Below are 20802 nucleotides of genomic sequence, written 5' to 3' on the forward strand. Positions count from 1 at the left end.
GTCTCCTTTTCTGGGCTTTTAATTTTGTTCCATTGGCCAATGTTAGACGAAGACATCTTAGTAACTATCTTTCTGTTAAGTCTTGATAACTGGTAGAGTAAGTCTTCTCACATCAGTCATCTTCAGGATCATCTTGGCTATTCTGTGCTCCTTGTTCTTACATATATATTTTGGAATCAGCCAGTTAGATTTCACCAAAATCTGTTGGATTTTTGATTTGAGTTGCATTGAAGCTGTGGATCAGCTTGGGGAGAATTGGCATCTTTACAATATTAAATCTTCCCAACTATGAATAAAGTATAGCTTGTTGTTTATTTAGAGCTCCTTTATGATTCTTAAGAAGTCTTAGAATTTTCTCCATGAAGGTTTTTGCCAGATTTATTCCTGGGTTGTTATTATTTTTTGTTGCTCTCATAAATAGCACATTTAAAAACATTATAGGTTCTAACTATTACTGGTATGTAGCAATATAATAGATTTTATATATTAATTTTTCTGTCTAATGCTTAATCCCCTCTTGGAATGTATCATATCTTCAGGAAATTAAGAAAAAGTCTCCGGTATGTAAATTTTCTAAGGTTTAAATGTCACGTATATTTAAGACCAGAAATAATGTACGTTTTCTTGCCTATATCTCCTTGCCTGCTTCAATTAGTATTAGATTGATGACTTTATTAGAATTTATTAATGTTCCAGATTGATTAATCTTTCAAATACTGTAGTTATTCATTTTTTCCAGGGAAGTGATATATTTTACCAGTTATCTGACTCAAGAGTAATGCTTTTATTGTTGCCTCCTAGATACCCCCAGACAGATTTGGGGCCCAGAGGATTGGCTCAGTCACATTGTTTTTGTTTATTGTTTTACTCTTCTCTCGCCACTGTCCTTCCTTTTCACTTTTCCGTCCCCTACCTTCCTAGTCTCCTTTTCTAATTCTTTTCTCTCTTTATTGCTTAGCTAATCACCCCATCCTTGATTTTTCTCATTTTATTCAGAATATGAAATATAAATCATATAATAATGTTTACTTCATACGTTTAGAAATTATAATATCTGGTCCTGTTGAGCAGGAGGTTTTATGTGAATTATTTACAGAATTGAAATGTCATAGGATAATTATATCTTAGCACTCCTTGATCTCTGTTCTAGGAACTAGTTCAAATTTTTGTATAGGGCTGTGAGACTCCCTCCACCCCCATAGTCATTGGAAAGAAAAGAAATACTTTTATTTGATTTTTGACTCATAGCAGTTGGAAACCAAATTTACATATTTGACAGACATCTTCTTTTAAAGTGAAATCACTCGTGTTTGGCAAAGAATACATTGAAGTGGACGAGACTTATCTGGCAAACCAGCTTTTTTTTTTTTTTTTTTTTACAAATTTACCCTAAAGTTTATTTGAAAAGATAAAAGGATGAGAATAGCCATGAAAGGAGAGTGATCACAGAGGAATTTACCACCAAATATTAAAAAGCATTATAAAGCTGTAATCAAAGCAATGTGGCATTGACTTAATAATATGTAGACGGGTCAATGGAACAAGAATAAATAGTTCAGAAATATACATAGGGGTTTACTACATTGTAAGTGTGGCATTTCAGAAAAAACATAATTCAATAAATGGCATTTGAACAACTGGGTAACCATTTGTAAACAAAGTATAATGACAAATGTTATCTCATACTGTATACGTATGAGTATAAATACATAAATAAATTTTAGTTGGATCAAATATATAATTAAAAAAATAAAAACACAAAAATTGTAGGAAAAAATATACCAAGCATTTATATAATCTCAGGGTAGGAAAGACAATTCTGTGCATGACATCAAAGATAGAAACTATAAATGAAAATATAGGGTTTTTTTGAATTTTATTATTATTTTTTTAATACAGCAGGTTCTTATTATCTGTTTTATACATATTAGTGTATACATGTCAATCCCCATCTCCCAGTTTATCCCACCACCAGCTCCCCACCCCCACTGCTGCTTTCCCCCCTTGGTGTCCATACGTTTGTTCTCTACATCTGTGTCTCTATTTCTGCCTTGTGAACTGGTTCATCTGTACCATTTTTCTAGATTCCACATATATGCGTTGATACATATTTGGTTTTTTCTTTCTGACTTACTTCACTCTCTATGACAGCCTCTAGGTCCATCCATATCTCTACGAATGACCCAATTCTGTTCCTTTTTATGGCTGAGTAATAGTCCATTGTATATATGTACCACATCTTCTTTTTTTTTTAAATAAATTTATTTATTTTATTTATTTTATGGCTGTGGTGGGTCTTCGTTGCTGTGCGCGGGCATCTCATTGTCGTGGCTTCTCTTGTTGTGGAGCACAGGCTTTAGGCGCGCAGGCTTCAGTAGTTGTGGCACTTAGGCTCAGTAGTTGTGGCTTGTGGGCTCTAGAGCGCAGGCTCAGTAGTTGTGGCACACAGGCTTAGTTGCTCCGCGGCATGTGGGATCTTCCCGGACCAGGGCTCGAACTCGTGTCCCCTGCATTGGCAGGCAGACTCCCAACCACTGCGCCACTAGGGAAGCCCTGTACCACATCTTCTTTATCCATTCATCTGTCGATGGGCATTTAGGTTGCTTCCATGACCTGGCTCTTGTAAATAGGGCTTCAGTGGACACTGGGGTGGCAAACCAGCTTTAATTTTACATGAGCTGTGACTCACCAACACCTTTAATATCTAGGTACTCTCCGTTTTTTTAGTAGGTTTACTTATGCAAGTATTTATCAGAATGCTACATTTTTCCTTCATGAACTCTGATTTCACTGAACTGTAAAATTAAACCACATTTCCTCATTTGAAATTGCTAAACTTCCTCTTCTGGACTTCCCAGAGTTGAACTAGTGGGAGAAGAGTCAGAATGAATAAGCAAAGAGGTTATTGAATAAGTCTTTTAAAAGGGTGTGTCTAAAACATGAGCAACTAATCCGGGGAGGAAGGGCCAATGGGTTTATAGTGTGTGGTGAGACCCTGGTCTCTGGCTTACCAACATTGCTAAATTTATCGAATGCAAATATCCTTCAGATGAGAACCATGTACTTAACTGCAGGATTATTTAAGACTGCAATTCTTACTCCCTAACAGACCCATGAAGGCATTATTTTTATTATTTCTTTCTACTCTGGTTACATTATAAGCAGGTCCTAGTTATGCTATCTAATGAATATTGTTTAATGTATATTATTTATAAATATGTAGTTCACTGGTTCTCAGCCCTGGCTGCACATTAGAATGACAAGGGAAACTTAAAAATACAGACACCAGGGAGTAGGGCCCTCACCAGCTGAAAAAAATTAGGATATTTGGGACAGGGCTTGGACATCCATGTTCTTTTAAAATCTCCCCTGATGATTCTAACACAACACAAGCATTGAGAACCATTGATTTAATGGAATAAGCATATATCATATGTTGTAATCTGCATTTGTTGGAAAATTTTTTTCTCTTAATATTTTAGTGATTTGGAAATAGATGTGCTTTTGCAAGGAAATTGGATTTTCTTAGCAAGATTCTTGTAAAGAAGTTTCTTATCTTAGTTGAAACCTTTTAAGTGTACTTTTGAGAAGGTCTCTTCCAGCATCCTTATAATCTTGAAAGAAAAAAAAATGCTTCTCAAAATATTGACACATTGCATTCCAGGAGTTTTGAGTCATGTGCAGGATGAAAAGAAACTCACTGAAATCCTCTTTAGGTGTCTGCAAAATCCACCTTAAAGGATTTTTCAGTAATTATCCGTTTTCCCATTGTGAGTATGATACAGGAAACTGAGTTCATTCTGTTTACCTTTTCCTAGGCTTGAAATTAGTCTGTGCCACTTTTTCAATATATGGTATTGGCCAAATATCTTAACTTCGTTGAAACTCAGTTGTTTTACCCATACAATGGGCCTGTAGTACCTTATACAGTATGATTGAGATAGCAGTGAGAACTCTGTAAGTTAGGAAGTGCTGTTCAGCAGTAAGCTAATTGAATCATACTATTATCCTAAGAGACCAAGTGATTATTCTTATTTTTTTTAATATTGAGAATAATGTGTCTGATACCTCAATATACATTGAAAAGTGTATATACCCATATATAAGCAACACTTACCCCCTTCTTTGCCCTGCCCCCTGAAGAGCCAGGCAGCTTCTTCTTGTGAGGAGTTGGCACGAGAGATCTCAGGATGATTCCTAAGTTCTCAGTGAACCATCTCTAAAGGTTTTGCACTCCCAGCTCCAGTGCAGGGGTTGAGCTCACCAATTATCCTGATTTTGTGTCTTGATTTTTCCTTTTTAATCAGGAATACAAACTGAAATTTGCTCTGATTTATAGGATATTTTGCATATGTTTTGTCTGAATATTGGAATTTGTCATAATCAACATAATATTTTAACATCTAATAACACTATTCTTGTGTGGGGAAAATGAGTCAAGTTTAAGCAATTTAATTTTGAGGAAATTGGGGATATATGCTTTTCTTCCCAATTAATGATGATAGTTATCAATGCTGTTTCTAACCAGTGTTTAAATCCTTTAACTGTAGAAATCAGAGGAATATCCAAAAATTTTAGAAGAAAAATGATGGTCCGTTAACTTACAAGTTAAATGTTTTGTGTAAAAAATCTTTATATCCTTTGTCAAATATGGCCTTCATACAGAAAAGTACACAAATCACAAGTGCAACTCAGTTAATTTTCACAAAGTGAGGCACACCCATGGAACTGGCACTCAGAGCCGGAAGGAGAAAATTAATAGAACCCCAAAGGTCCCCTTCATACTCCTTTCCAGCAATCACTCATCTAGCGCAATAGATTCTTTTTGCCAGATTTTGAAACTTGTGTGTAAATTAAATCATACAGTTTATACCTTTTTTGGGAGGGGTGAGTATGTGGGCTTCTTGTACTCATTTATGGTGTATGTTATAGCAAGTTAATTCATTTTTAATGTTGTATAATACTCCATTGTTTGAATATACCACAATTTATTCATTCTTTGCTTGATGGATATTTTAGGTTTCCAGTTTTGACTATTATGAACCATAGTGCTATATTTATTTATTTATTTTTGGCTGCTTTGGGTCTTTGTTGCCATGTGCAGGCTTTCTCTAGTTGCAGCAAGCGGGGGCTACTCTTCTTTGCGGTGTGTGGGCTTCTCACTGCGGTGGCTTCTCTTGTTGTGGAGCACATGCTTTAGGCATGCGGGCTTCAGTAGTTGTGGCACGCGGGCTCAGTAGTTTTGGCTCACGAGCTCTAGAACGCAGGCTCAGTAGTTGTGGCGCATGGGCTTAGTTGCTCCACAGCATGTGGGATCTTCCCGGACCAGGGCTTGAACCCATGTCCCCTACATTGGCAGGCGGATTCTTAACCACTGCGCCACCAGGGAAGTCTCTGAACCATAGTGCTGTAGATATCATATGTGTTATTTGCCACAATATGTGTATACTTCTTATGAGATATATGTACAAGGGCAATTTTTGAGCCATATATATTCAGCTTCAGTAGATTCTGCTGGTTTTTTCCAATGTGTACACTTCCATTAGCAAGGCTCCCTTGAGGTACTTCCTAATCACTGCTCCTTTCCTCTTCCCTAAAGGTCATTACTAGTCTGATCTCTAATAAAATAGATTAGCTTTGCTTGTTTTTAAACTCTATGTAATGGTATGATCAGTATTCTTTTGTATTTGGCTTTTCACTAATATTGTATTTGTTAGATATGTTTGTAAACATCTGCTAAGTATTAACTTGCTATTATTGTTTCAGGTGTTTTAGAAAACAATTATGAGAGCTTACGTGTACTAAATGTTGAAAGAAATGGAAATATTATTTATACCTATAAGGTATGCCTATATTCTTTTTTTAAATTGTGGTAAAATATACATAACATAAAATTTACCATTTTAACCATTTCTTTTTTTACAGAGTTTTATGCTGTATCTTATTGAGGGGTAGTGAATAAGACCTGTTGACATTTAATCTTTAACATATGACATTTTTTATTTTGTGAGATTGAATAGGGTAATTGAAATTCAGTCTTATGAAATATTTTCTCTTTTTTAAATAAAAAACTACACAGTGTCTGACACAGTGCTCAAATGTTTTGAATAGATGAACAGTTTCATTTTCTACAGGAAAAATGCCAAGTAAGAGATGTTTAAACCTAATTAATGTTAAATTTTTATCTTTGAGAAAATATTAAATATTATTACTATACATCATCTTTTCAAACTTGTATATGCTCAGACTTTTGAGGTATTAATATTTGACAGTGTGTTTTCAATATTAATTGTTCTAAGGAAAGAAAATTTAACTTTAAGGATAACTTTACCGTAGTAGTGAAAAGTGGAAGAATGATAACAGTGGTCAGTTTGCTTTGCACAGTTGTATTACTGTACTTTTTTTTTTTTGCTTAAAAAAAGTTATTTTAAGTTGTATCTATGAGGATGCTGCGTTAAAGGAGTTGTACGATTCAAAAAGTTTTACTTATAAGAATATCAGGGACTTGTTCTGGCCACTTTCAGTGACCGTCATATATATTCTCTTACAGAAATAAATGGAAGTACAAAAAGATTCGCTCCTTCACCATGCTCAGTCCTAGGAGACAGGGTCCCCCAGACTCACTGAGCTGTACATTCTTATTGCCTTTCATTCTTTGATCCATATGACCAGCAGAAACAGGTTCAGTCCCTCTCTGACATGCACAGCAGGCTACCTTTAGAGTGCTTGTTGCTAATACTGGTTGAATTATTGCAGGTTTCTTTTAAAACTAGTAACTTCCTAAACAATGACATTTAATAAACATCTATTTAATTTTTTCTTTTCAGGATGATAAGGGAAATGTCTTCTTTGGATTGTATGATTACCAGACCAAACAAAATGAGGTAAAAATCACCATAGATTATAGTTACTTATTGGTTACTTTCCTGCTATTCAAGTTTTCCTTCTTTCTAGATACAACTTCTTATTTCATTTTATTTTCTAAAAATTTAGTTTATATTTCTTTGCTTCCTTCTCTTCTCCCTTTACCATTATCTTAAAAAAAAAAAATGTGTAAGGAGTCCTGGAACAAAATGTCACCTGGTCTCTTAGTCCTTTGAGATTTAAGCCAAGTTGGCGCAAACCAATTATCCAATGTCCTGTAGGAATGTAGGAAGTCCAACGCCCTCCCCGGATTTGTGTGCTCCCAGAAGCTTAGGATCTCATAATGACCTCTGGCTCTGACTTCTGCTTCTGCGTAACCTTCGCTGTTCTTGCTTTTCATTACTTCTCAAAGATCCAGGTTTAGAACCAGCCTCCTTTTCTTAATCTTTCCTCAAACCACTCACGTAAGACATTGGTTAACGTGACAGGCTTGTCTAATTCTTGGGGCAAATGGGAGGGAGTCACTTTGTGCCTACATAAAAACAATTTACCAGTATTGAGGGACTCAGAAGTCTATAAATGTACACTGGCACAGAAGGCGCTCCAAAACACATCATTACGTGAAAAAAGCAAGTTGCCAGAATAATACGTTCCGTTTATGTTTAAAAAACTTGCAAGACAAATATGTACGTGCATAAATATATATTAAAAACTCATTTTGAATGATCTGGAAGGCTACGGAGCAAATTACAAACATGTTTCCTTTTCAGAGGAAATTGGAATTGGGTGAATGTAATGGAGAACGTAGACTTTTTATTTGGTAGTGTTCGCATGTCTTAAATGCTGAGACTCTCCTTGTGTGTTATTTATTAATTAAAAGGATAAAACACTGAAAACTTAAGTGTATACATTCATGACTCTTCTTACTTATAAGTAAGAATCCCTCAGTTAGAGCAAGAGTCAAAGGAAACCAAAATTTCTCACATGAATTCAGAGCCTTCTTATTAACTCAAAGTTCCCTTTTCCTGACTTTTCAACATTTTCTGTCAACTTCTGGCCACTGGATTCTAGTATGTTCTCAGTGGTTCTTTAGTCTGCAGGTACTAATTACCTTCGTAATAGTTCTGCAGTCACTGTTTCTCTTAGCCTGCTCTCTCCTGAAGTCTAAGGCTCTATCTTTCCTTATCCTCTAAGTGTGTTTTAAGAGACTTTACTTAATATAACTGTGATTGGCTCCAGTTCCTCAATCTGCACCTCACATCCTCCTTCTGCATGACCATTTTAATTTTCTTTACTATTCCAGGAAATGGAATCTTGCAACAATCAAACAGCAAGAAAATAAAAATAAAGATTAAATAAAAAAGAAGACTGCTTTGCCAGTATTCTAAATACGGGAGTCCTTTAGGGGATGCACTTGTGACAGTCTGTTAGACATAGTTAATGATGTCATAGTCATGTAAATTGATTAGTTACTTGCCTCAATAATCATAATAGCTAACACTTGAGTACTTATTATGTGTGGCAGACATTGTAGTAAGTACTTTCACATGGATTATCTAACTCACCACTTCTAAGGATCTCCTGAGATAGGCTGTATTATGATTTCAGTTTTACAGATGGGAGGATAGAGAGGTTGAATAACTCATCTAAAGTCACACAGCTAGCAAGTGGCAGAGTTAGGATTTGAACCTGGGTCTAGCTTGGCTCCAAGTTCTATGCTCTTAACCACTATACTATATTGTCTCATGGTTAAGTTTCAGTGCCAAAGATGGCCTACAATAGCAAACTTTTTTCTTAAAAAATAATCTGAAACTTCTCAGTATGGATGAACTGGTTCACTGGTGGTTCTTTAATAAAATGCTTTGCCACAATGATACTTGCTAGAGAGCTGAATGGGAATTGCATTCATGAAATTGTTGTTTAACATGAAACTCCAAATTAAAAAATACTTCTGTTTTAATAGCATCTCTATACATTTGAGAAAGACTTGCAAGTTGTCAGTTGCTCAGTCAACAGGGAGAGAACTTTGCTGGGTAAGTTGAACTCTTTCATTGCTACAATTCAAGAACTAAACTACATTTTTTTAGTTTCAAAGTATTGAATTTTTGCAATATTTGATCATTCTATAACAATGGTTTTCTGGGAGAAGATGCACTTGGGAGATTAGATTTGAAATAAAGAATCTGTAGAGTCTATCTACAAAAAAGAATACTTTGTATTTCACCTTAATCATCCACTGACAGCTTTGAGCCCTCACTTATTTTGGGTATAAAATGGTAAACTGTTAAAGCCGCTGTATGGATCATTTGCTAATGGATTATTTTTTTCTTTTTCCATTAGCTGCAAGTTTAGTTCAAGCTGCTAAAGAGGGAAGAAGGAATGAGCTTCAACCAGGTAATGAAATTAGTTTTTAGTACTTATTGAGAGATGAAGATTTATTGAACTACTGTCAAATTGCAAGCATTTTTACAAACAGCTTTATCTCAGAATAAAAAGGCAAAGGTCATGTCAAGCATGAAAAAGAGATTTCTTTACATTTTTTCCAAGTAAACAAGAAAGTACAGAAAATAATATAACAGTGAATAACAGAAATATTAAAAAGGCAATTAGCATCTGCAGACTGAACATGGAGAACACACTAGAAACCCTACAGGCAGAAGCTGGTACAAAAGGTTGGGAAGACGTTAGTATTGCTTGGAGAATGCCATTTTATCCTGATATCTGGTGAACTTCTAACCAGCACATATTGCATTATGAATAGTCCACGAATTCTAAATAAAAATCAGTTCTACTCATTTGCCGAGGCCTACTGCATAGTTGATTACTTATATGATTCCCACCCTCACTTCCTTTTAACATTTTTTATCATCCATCTGTTCAGAACTCAACAAATATGGAGTGCCTGCAGTGGGTCAGGCTCAATGCACAGCGCTGGGGATACAATGGATGCAAGAGAGGAGTGGCGATTGCCCACACGGCAAGCTATAGGGTCTAGTGGTAGGCGGGGTGCCCCATGAGATATGTGTCCCGTCTCAGAAGTTGGGCAATAAGCCTAGTGGGACCAGCTTTTCAATTTATCAAGAGAAGTATGGACTATTATATAAAATTTTAATTTTTAAATGTTGGCCCAGATATATTTTTTTTAAATAAATAAACTTATTTATTTATTTTTGGCTGCGTTAGGTCTTTGTTGCTGTGCATGGGCTTTCTGTAGTTGCGGCAAGCGGGGGCTACTCTTTGTTGCGGTGCATGGGCTTCTCACTGAGGTGGCTTCTCTTGTTGCGGAGCATGGGCTCTAGCCTTGTGGGCGCCAGAGCGCAGGCTCAGTAGTTGTGGCACACGGGCTTAGTTGCTCCGTGGCATGTGGGATCTTCCCGGACCAGGGCTCGAACGCGTGTCCCTTGCATTGACAGGTGGATTGTTAACCACTGTGCCACCAGGGAAGTACCAGCCCAGATATTTAAAAAAAAATTCTCTTCAGGCAATGATAACCACCTGTGGCTGGATCCAGCCTGTGGACTACCGTTTTTCAACCTCTGGTCAGGTAGATCGCATGTCAGTCTCTTTCTATTCCTATCCTGCAGTGGTTTCCGTCTCTTCTGTTTGTTTGGCACTTAAGCTCCTTCTTTTGTTAGCAGAGTTCCCACTCGGATGTATTTTCCTGCAGTTATGTGTGATGGAAAACCCTTTATAAATACTTTCCAGTGAGGCTTATGAGGCAGTCCTGGGCTCCCACAGAGCCAGCTTAGAGTGTCAAGGGAACCAGAGCTGAGTCTGGATGGGACCTTCTCAGGGACCTCAGCAGAACAGTTTATGAGAGACGTTGGCGGGCAGAAGGCTTTCCCTGAAATCTCATCATTGTTTTACTCATCCTAACCTTCCCTCCTGCCATGTTATACTGAGAACCTCCGCAGTCCTCTTCCCTCTTCTGTGTCATGTCTTCCTCTGTTTTTTTGTTGTTGTTGTTTTTTTTGGCTGTGTTGGGTCTTCGTTGTTGCATGCGGGCTTTCTCTAGTTGTGGCGAGCAGGGGCTACTATTCGTTGTAGGGCGCGGGCTTCTCATTGCAGTGGCTTGCCTTTGTTGCGGAGCCCGGGCTCTAGGCTCACAGGCTTCAGTAGTTGTGGCTCTTGGGCTCTAGAGCTCAGGCTCAGTAGTTGTGGCGCACGGGCTTAGTTGCTCCGTGGCACGTGGGATCTTCCCAGACCAGGGCTCGGACCCATGTCCCTTGCATTGGCAGGCGGATTCTTAACCACTGTGTCACCAGAGAAGTACCTCATGTCCTCCTCTTAGCATCCTCTGCTCCTCTTAGAATTAGGTGCAATGCTTAATTCAGAGATGATGGAAATGGACTAGCTGAAGCAAGATAGGTTCTAAAACATTGGTGTTCTGACTCCTAAAACAAGGGAATGGATGTGAACCTGATCTCCTGGGCTAATAGCTGCTTGTGTTCATCCCACTTATGAGGCTAGGCATCTGTACAGAACCTTGGATTAGGTCCCTGTGCCTCCCAGTTCTTTTTGAAACCTTATTCGTTTGAGCCTTAGAAGTTCCTTACTATGTTGGTAAACCCAGTAGAAACTATAATCTTTACATGATATTTACCATCTATGCCTAATCGTCATGCAGAAGAGTGGCGATTATGTATATCATAGAATGTACTTTCAGGCCAACTTTATTGTAAGTTTGATTTGGTTACAACATTAAATCCTATTCAGGTAATGTTACTAAGCTTTGAAAATTTGATGTACCACTCGTGAAATTGTCTGATCACATCTTTTAAAATAGTAGAATGAATAGTGTTAATTTTTGTATTGGAAACCCCATACTTTATCTTAGCTCACCTTTTATACCAGCCACTACACTGAGAACCAGCTCTGCCCAAATGTAATTTGACAGGCAGTGCCTCACCTCAGCTGCTCTACCTACCTCTCACTTTTTGCCCAGAGCCCTTGGGAAAATCTGCTTACCAGCTGCATGTGTACCACCTGGAAGTATGTTTAGAAAGGATTTCCAATAGGATAAGCCATGACCAATCGGGGGACAAGGAGCTGAAGGATGAATACTCCCCCTTTCCAGCCCTCAAGTGGATGATTCTGAGGTGCACTCCATGCAAGGTGGTCAGTCAATTGACAGTGCCCGTACACTGCATACCCTTCTTCCCTATTTCACTCTCCCCACTCCCTCATGCCAGCACCTCGTGGCTAAAGTGATCCTGTCCCCTGAGATGACTTCTTGTTTTAGTTTGGGTTTCCCCCGTAAGTAGAGTCTGAGGCAAGTATTTGAGCCCAGTTAGTTTATTTGAGGGATGATCCTAGGAAACACTATTAAAGGAGAGTTTAAACAGAGATCTGAAAGGAGGGAGCAAGCGTGCGCCACGGGGAAGCACATTTCTGGCAGAACGAACAGCCAGCGCAAAGCCCCTGAGGCCAGAGTACTTGGTAGACTCACTGTTCAAGGATAGTGAGGTCAATGAGGCTGGAGTGGCATGAACAGCGGCAGAGTGGTGGGAACTGAGGCCAGCGGGAAATGAGGGTAAGGTGCAGACAGATCATGGAGACACTTACGAGGCCTTTTGTTCAGTTAAGATTTCAGAAATTATGTGACCAGAAAGACCTATAGGATCTATTGTAATGATTTGTCCTTTGAACAAATGTTTTGCCTTTTGCAAAGACTTATTTTATCTGTCCCTGAATAACCTGATAAGCCATTTGATTATAAAATGTAGTTTGGCTCAAGGTATTAACACTCTGTTGCTTATAATGAGATTTTTCCATTGCAAATGAGACAAACTGTAACATCTCTCATATGAGCAAGATAGGGTTCCTTGGTCTACATACTTTACAGTAAGGTTTTTGTCAACAGTGCTTCTCTTATTGGCTGAGGCCGTGGCAGACTTAATGTTTTATTTAGAAAATGGCCTTCCACAGGGGCCAGGCTTAGGTGCCCCTTTCACTCTCCCCGGTGGAGTTATGTTTGCCCCAAGGTACAGCAGGTGCTTTGATTTCAGAGCTCTAATAACCAGAGCTTCTTCACAGCCAGATTCTACTGGACTCTTCCAACTTTGTCACTGTTTCACAACATATACCTTCACCTGCATCAGATCAGGTTCTTTCTTTTGCTCACTCTTCATCCTCCCAATGCCATGCCTATTCCTGTGCTTTAAAAAAAATTTTCTTAAATTCACTTTAAACAAAACAAAACAAAAATGTTCATCCATTTCTCCCCACCCCTCCTCTACCCCCACCTCCTGCAACCACCAGTCCGTTCTCTGTCTCTATACGCTTGGTTTTGGTTTTGGTTTTGGTTTGGTTTGGTTTTTTTGATTCCACATATAAGAGAGACCATACGGTATTTGTCTTTTATTAAAGTAAAGTTGACTTACAATGTTGTGTTAGTTTCTGGTGTACAGCAAAGTGATTCAGTTATACATAATAGGTATTTTTTCAGATTCTTTTCCTTTATACAAGGTTATTACAAGGTATTGAATATAGTTCCCTGTACTGTACACTAAGACCTTGTTGTTTATCTATTTTATATGTAGTAGTATGTATCTGTTAATCCCAAATTCCTAATTTATCCCTCCCCAGCTCCTTCCCCTCTGGTAACCGTAAGTTTGTTTTCTGTCTGTGAGTCTGTTTCTTTTCTGTAAATAAGTTCATTTGTATCATTTTTTTAGATTTCACATATAAGTGATATCATATGTTTGTCTTTCTCTGTCTGACTTACTTCACTTAATACGATAATCTCTGGGTCCAACCATGTTGCTGCAAATGGCGTGATTTCGTTCTTCGTTTGACTTACTTCACTTAGCATAGTACCCTTGAGGTCCATCCATGTTGTCCCTTTTTTTTTTTTTTTTTTTTGCAGTATGCGGGCCTCTCACTGTTGTGGCCTCTCCCGTTGCGGAGCACAGCCTCCGGACATGCAGGCTCAGCGGCCATGGCTCACGGGCCCAGCCGCTCCGTGGCATGTGGGATCTTCCCAGAGCGGGTCACGAATCCGTGTCCCCTGCATCGGCAGGCGGACTCTCAACCACTGCGCCACCAGGGAAGCCCCATGTTGTCCCTTTTGATCCTGCCGCTCTCCTTCCCATGCCTGGACCTATCTGGCCCTTCAGTGATGCCCTCCCAGTTTCCATTGATAACTGGATTCTCTGAATTCTTGAGACAACTTTAAGCACTTCATGGAATCAGCACATTTTATGGATGAAAATGATTGTAGAAATGATCTGATTCTGTAGTTTTCCACTTTATTTTGTAAAAAAGCACTGGGAATTCCCTGACGGTCCAGTGGTTAGGACTTGGTGCTTTCACTGCCAGGGCCTGGGTTCGATCCCTGGGCAGGGAACTGAGATCCCGCAGGCCACACATTGGTGCGGCCAAAAACAACAACAACAAAAGCCCCCAAAGCACTAAGGCCTAGGAAAGCTTCATGATGTGCTGAAAAGTATATATTAGGTTAGTGGCAGATTTTAAACTAGAACCGATGTCTCTAGAATCCTAATCCAGAGTGCTTGCTGTTACACTATGGAATCACGTGGTATGTTATTGAGAGACATTCCTGTTTGCACAATTACTCTTATCGTTAAACTACTTTCATTAGTTAAGTATCTGGGCTGCCCCAAAGAAGGAAAAAATTAGTGTAGGAAGATGGTTTTTGACCTTGATAATCCTCCCATTTTAAAGGCAAGTGCATTTAGCTGATAGCTGGTTATCTCATCTGGGAACAGATTCACTGACAAAAAGGCCAAGTAGAAAGTGATTCCTTATTTTTCCAATGAGACGATTCCCTTGCCTGCCCCCCAGAAATCTTTTTCCCTCAAAAGCTTTTAGGGCAAGAGATGAAACAGTCAAATATCAGCTTCTACTATTTACTATGTTAAACTAGTTATATACACTTAAAACAACATAATAAGGAAAATTACTTTTTTTCTCATTCTCACAGAACATTTTTATTCTATTTTTTTCCACAAGTATCTTTGACACCAATCTTTCTCTTATTCTTAGAGCCATTTTTTGAGTCATCAAGCAGATTCCCAAAGTACCTCACCTTTACCTTGTCCCAGTTATTAGAAATATAGCCCCTTTGAATTGTGAATGATCCTGTCACTGGATTTTTATTCTAAGCTACAAGTAGCCGTCAGCCAAGCAATATGTGTTTTTCATTTGTTCTGTCGTTGTGTATTTGTGATCCCACATAATAACTCACTCACTGCTTTGCTTTTTTAGTAATCTCTAAAAAGGTGTGTTTACAGAGATATCCAGTCCTCAAAATTGTGAGGCAATATCCCAGAAATTATTTTATATTCTTTGCCTTTTTTTTTCCTTTTTCTTAACATAAAGCAGTGCTGTTAGGTTACTTTCTTAAATAGTGAAAATAGTGAAAACTGGTACTGATTCAATTCCAGGCTGCTGCACCATCCCCAAATTGTAAATTATTATTCAAAATAAAGTCACCAAGTCAGAAAGAGAAAAACAAATATCTCATACTAACGCATATATGTGGAATGTAGAAAAGTGGTACAGGTGAACCGGTTTGCAAGGCAGAAATAGAGACGCAGATGTAGAGAACAAACGTATGGGCACCAAGTGGGGGTGGGGTGGTGGGATGAACCGGGAGAGTGCCATTGACATATATACACTAATATGTATAAAATAGATAACTAATAAGAACCTGTTGTATAAAAATAAAATTCAAATCAAAAATAAATGACAATGTGTTGGCTTTCACCAGACTTAAAAATAAAGTTTTATGCATATGAAAAATAAATAAATAAAGTCACCGAGAAAGCACCTGAGAATATTAGTCATTATAAGGACTCAAATATAAGGCAACTCCTTTTCTGAGAAGGGGAACGTTTGGCCTAAATTTGGATATCCCCATTCTAGCCTGTGTCCAACACTTCCTCCTAATTGCTATGTCTTATGACATTAGCTCAGATGTGGCACTGAGGAAATAAGTGAGTCTTTATGCATGCAGCTCTGCAACCCTTCCAGAGGGAGGCCAAGCCCCTGTCCTAATTGCTGTCAACCGTAACACATTCATGCATCAGAAATATCTTTATATTTTCCTACGCAAACAATATTTGCCACTGTGCTGCAGAATTGCAGTGACACTGAACTGAGTTGTATTTGTTTAGACTTAGAAGCTGAGAGGGCCAGTGAAGTGATGGTAAAATGGCTGAGGAATGGGTAGGAACTTGTTCCTCATTCCGTGTACATTGACTTCTCCTTTATGATATATATATATATTTTTAATTAATTTAATTTAATTTTTATTTTTAGCTGCGTTGGGTCTTCGTTGCTGTGCATGGGCTTTCTCTAGTTGCGGCAAACGAGCTTCTCAGTGTGGTGGCTTCTCTTGTGGAGCACGGGCTCTAGGCGTGCGGGCTTCAGTAGTTGTGGCATGCGGGCTCAGTAGTTGTGGCTTGCGGGCTCTAGAGCACAGGCTCAGTAGTTGTGGTGCACGGGCTTAGTTGCTCCGCGGCATGTGGGATCTTCCCAGACCAGGGCTCGAACCCATGTCCCCTGCATTGGCAGGCGGATTCTTAACCACTGCGCCGCCAGGGAAGTCCAATGATGTTTTCTTTAAGTTTTAAGAAGTCTCAAAGTTTGGGTTTTAAGAAGTCTCAAAGTCAATTTTAAGACAAATACTTTTGTTTGTGGAATAGCTAATACAGTAAGTAATACATTTTACATTTCCAAAGTTCAGACCTATGTGGAGGAGATAATTTGTGATATTCTGGACTTTGCTACTAAAAGCGACCTTTACATTATAGGTTCAAGGTGCTTAACTTTGTTGGTCGAGATCCACCCCATTAACAATGTGAAGGTTCTAAAAGCAGTGGATAGCTATATCTGGGTACAGGTAAGTGAGCATATCTTTATCATTTATCTCATTAATCAAAAAGCATGAAACCTATAGGCAGTGGTGTTACAAAGTGCTTTCACACACATTATCACATTTTCCTCAAAGCAATCCAGTGAATGAGAATGGCTGGAATTAACAGCTTTTCCTTTGCAAACATGAAAATCAAAACTCAAACCTAGCTCTCTGTCTCTATATCATGGTTTGTCTAATAGTACTATAATGTTTTTACATGATAAAATATAGAATATCAAAACACATTTAAAGGAAGTTTAAAAATGGTTTATCTAATGTGTTCATAGAGTTGACAGATTAAATACCTATGATTAAATGATATAATTAATCCCTGAATTTATCAACTCTATGAATCGATGCAGAAGCACTGTGCGTATAACACAAGTAGACTAGATATAGCCAATTCTCATTACTTGCACATAGAATTTGCAAATTCTACTACCCACTAAAATTTATTTGTTACCCCAAAATCAATACTCATGGTGCTTTCACAGCCATTTGCAGACAGGGGCAAAGCAGTGAAAAAATTTTCACCTAATGCACATGTTCCCAGATGAGGTAGAACAAGGTGACACTGCCTTCTTGATTCAGTTCTCAGACTGCAGACAAAGGTTGTTTTCACAGTCAACTTAGTGCCATGTTTTTCACACTCTTTGGCTTTTCTTGGTGATTTCGCTGTTTAAAATGTCCCCCAAGTGCCTTGTTGAGGTGCTGTCTCATGCTCCTAAGTGCAAGAAGCCTGCGCTATTCTTTTCAGAGAACACGTGTGTTAATTAGATAAACTTCATTTAGACATTAGCTTATAGTACTGTTGACTGAGTTCAGTGCTAGCGAATCAACAGCATATATGAAATAAAGTGTCTTTTAAACAGGAACACACATTAGACCAAGTTTTGTTTTAATTTGTTGTCAAAAATGTTGTAACTAGAGGCTCACACGTTCCTATCCCTGTATTTCCCTTGGGAGCAGTGGTTCAGTTTTCAGTGTTTTTGGTGACTTTATGGAACATAACTGCCGCAGAGAACGAGAATCAACTATCCATATTCATGCAGGGTTGAGGCACAATTGCCTTGTATAGCCTCTCCCTCCCCCCACCCACTCCCAGCCTCTGGCTGTGGGTCTCCCTCTTGCAGTGTGTGTTGGGAGAGGGGATTGTCTCTCATGTGCCCAGTCGTCCACTGTCAGCCAGTCCTTACAGTGGTGCATTTCGCCACCACTCCTGGCGTCTCTGTGGGCCGCTGCTCCCTGCCAGACAGGGCCTGGTGTGGAGCTCCTAAGCTGCGTTCCCTCCCCCAGGAAGCCACCCTGTTTACGTTGTCATCAGTGCAGGGCTGACTGTGGGACACTTCCCTTTCCTGGCCTGTTACTTTGGTTTCCTTAGCATTTTTATCCAGGGCTGTGCAGGCAGTGGAGATATTATTGAAGGATGAGGACAACTAAAAGGTAATTAGAGTATAGGAAGGAAAAAGTTTTTATAAGTATATGGTTGCACTACATTGTGAATATATTAAAAATTACTGAATTGTATACTTAATAGTGAAAATTGTGAATAGTGAATGTTGTGTTATGTGCATTTTATCTTAATTAAAAAAAATTAAAAGTACAGGATGCATGATGTCATCTGTAGGCCAAAAGCAAAGTCCCCACCCACATGAAGCAGACCCACACTAATCTTGTGGGCCCATCTCAGTTCCTAGCCCTGCTCCCTGCTCCTCAGGCTTAGGCCTCTGGAGAGAGAAACTCCTCCAAACCTCCATCCATGGCAAATCCCCACCTTCTTCCTCTCTCCCTTCTGCTCTCCTTTAGAGAGACGCTGTTCACTGTCCATGGAGTTTGGTCCTGCCCTGCGATCTCTCTCCTTTTTCTTACCAGAACGTCCGTGATGATTTCCAGTAGTACATTTCCCTAAGTCTACACGTGCAGCTTTGACCCCCTTCATGGAGGAACTTCAGCCAGACAGTAGTGAGTGGGGTCTGGATCCCAATCTGGGATCCTTGGAGAGTTCCCCACCAGCATGATTGCATCTTCCAGATAGTTCCATTGGGTAACTACACATTCGTCTACATGCCTGTAGTACATACCTTCCATCGACGAATATTAATAATCAGAGTCTAGCTCGATATTTACAAGATAAATATTTTTCTAATATGATATAATCTAATCTATATAGATTCCTACTCACAATGCAGACAAAACAAAACCAAACCCCCAAAAATGTTGCACACTTTTGTAGAGCTCTGTCTGAACCCTGTCTATGTATATTCTCACTTCTAGGCCTTGCTTCAGGGTTGCCTCAAATTAGAAAGAAAAACAACCACCAACTGAATGGAACTTTTAAAATTACATTTTCACTGATTGCCTCACAGAGACCAGGCAAAGGTTTAGAACTGGTCAGCACCTTAGTCCAGGTCACAGTGCTAAGGCAGCAGGGCCTGGCCACCTCTGTAGACCCAGGGGAGGCCAAATCTGTAGTTTCTCCTTATTTTGAGGCACTGAGTGTTTGCTCTTCCATTATCTATGTGGTGTCTACTCATCATTGCTTCTCCTCAACCCCAGTACACAAAGTATACTTTTTTTTTTAAGATTTTTTTTTTTGATGTGGACCATTTTTAAAGTCTTTATTGAATTTGTTACAATATTGCTTCTGTTTTATGTTTTGGTTTTTTGGCCAAGAGGCATGTGGGATCTTAGCTCCCCGGCCAGGGATTGAACCCACACCCCCTGCATTGAAAGGCAAAGTCTTAACCACTGGACTGCCAGAGAAGTCCCCAAAGTATCCTTTTTGATGTGCACAATTTCACAAATCAGCAGGTAATAAGGTCTATATTATTCTCGTAGCTGAATTCTGCATTCCTGTCTATTTTACAGTTTTGAGCTTTTTGCTGTGAAGAATGGTATATAGTTAAAGTTTTGTTTTTCTGAAAGGGAAACTTGACTGTAAGCAATTGTAAAAGTTGACCAGTTCTAGGGACTTCCCTGGTGGTCCAGTGGTTAAGGCTCCACCCTTCCACTGCAGGGGGCAGAGGTTCGATCCGTGGTCCGGGAACTAAGATCCCGCATGGTGCAGCCAAAAAATAAAAATAAATTAATTAATTTTTTAAAAAGTTGACAAGTTCTATTTCTAATTTGTCATTATGAAAAGTTAGGACACCAGGTAATATATTTTGTCAAAATTTTTCCTAGTCTTTAGAGAGGCTGCAGGCTTTAAAACAGGGACATGAAACGTTATGTTCTTTCAGTATGCTTTAAAGTTTGGAGGGAAAACCCAAAATTCACCAGTGGATCTTATCTAGTAAGCTGTCTTTCATGTTGCAAAATGAAAGTGCTGATTTATAGTTACCCTTTTGATGATGAAAGAATTAAGTCACTGGAGTTATCCCATGGCCAGTTTTCCCTCATTATCACAGCGGACAGTGTCAGGCCTTGTGTTTCTGGCTGCCTGCTTTGTCCTGTGGGCTGACAAATAAGGGTGGGCACAGAGGAGGAGGCATCGGGGGGATCAAGCCTTTTCTTCCCAGTGGCAGTCGTTCTGTGCTTTGAGGTAAATCCTCCACCAGTTGCCACACTGTGATTCACTATCCTTTCCTGGAAAGTCCCTGGTTCTGTTTTGCTTTTTCTCTTGGATGTGGGACTTTGGAAGTTGTCACGGAGAGTACATTTACTTGGCTCTCAAATTAAATACTAGGGTTAGCTGCACAACAAATTATATCAGTCACTCTGTTTTGGTGCGTGTGAAACAGAACTTTCTGTACAAATGTTATTTACATTGTTTCTGATTGGCTTCCGAATCCCATATTCCAAATAGGAAGCACCATCCCTAGAAACGGCTTACACTTTAGCCTGTCTAAATGAATTGTGTTGGACCTGTGATCAATCCCCCGCTGGAAAACTGAGCTCCTGAAAGCGTTCCCTTTTCTTCCTTGCTTCCATCTGTAATGTGTGTGTGTGAATGTGATTCGCCTAAACTATTTTGTGGTTCCCAGTCCCTTCTGTGGTCTGTAGTAGTACAGTGATCAAACACAACTTTTGAAATAATTGTGTAAGCAAGGTAGTTG

The 20802-nt window shown here is 39.0% G+C and overlaps 1 protein-coding gene across 3 annotated transcripts in view; it reads left to right on the plus strand.

The window, feature by feature from the left end:
* Window positions 1-20802, plus strand: part of GSAP (gamma-secretase activating protein) — an 89868-nt gene that overhangs the window by 4676 nt on the left and 64390 nt on the right. For 2 of the 3 annotated variants that reach the window (XM_033439641.2, XM_004263392.4), the window contains exons 2-6: window positions 5767-5843; window positions 6828-6884; window positions 8828-8897; window positions 9205-9258; window positions 16644-16732. In XM_033439641.2, coding sequence (XP_033295532.1) covers window positions 5767-5843; window positions 6828-6884; window positions 8828-8897; window positions 9205-9258; window positions 16644-16732 — 347 coding nt within the window. Of the gene's footprint in view, window positions 1-5766; window positions 5844-6827; window positions 6885-8827; window positions 8898-9204; window positions 9259-16643; window positions 16733-19243; window positions 19559-20802 lie in introns of those variants that run through there. The other variant, XM_033439646.2, reaches the window with a different exon arrangement.

The sequence above is a fragment of the Orcinus orca genome, chromosome 9 (assembly GCF_937001465.1).
Source record: "Orcinus orca chromosome 9, mOrcOrc1.1, whole genome shotgun sequence".
In the NCBI taxonomy this organism is placed as follows: domain Eukaryota; kingdom Metazoa; phylum Chordata; class Mammalia; order Artiodactyla; family Delphinidae; genus Orcinus; species Orcinus orca.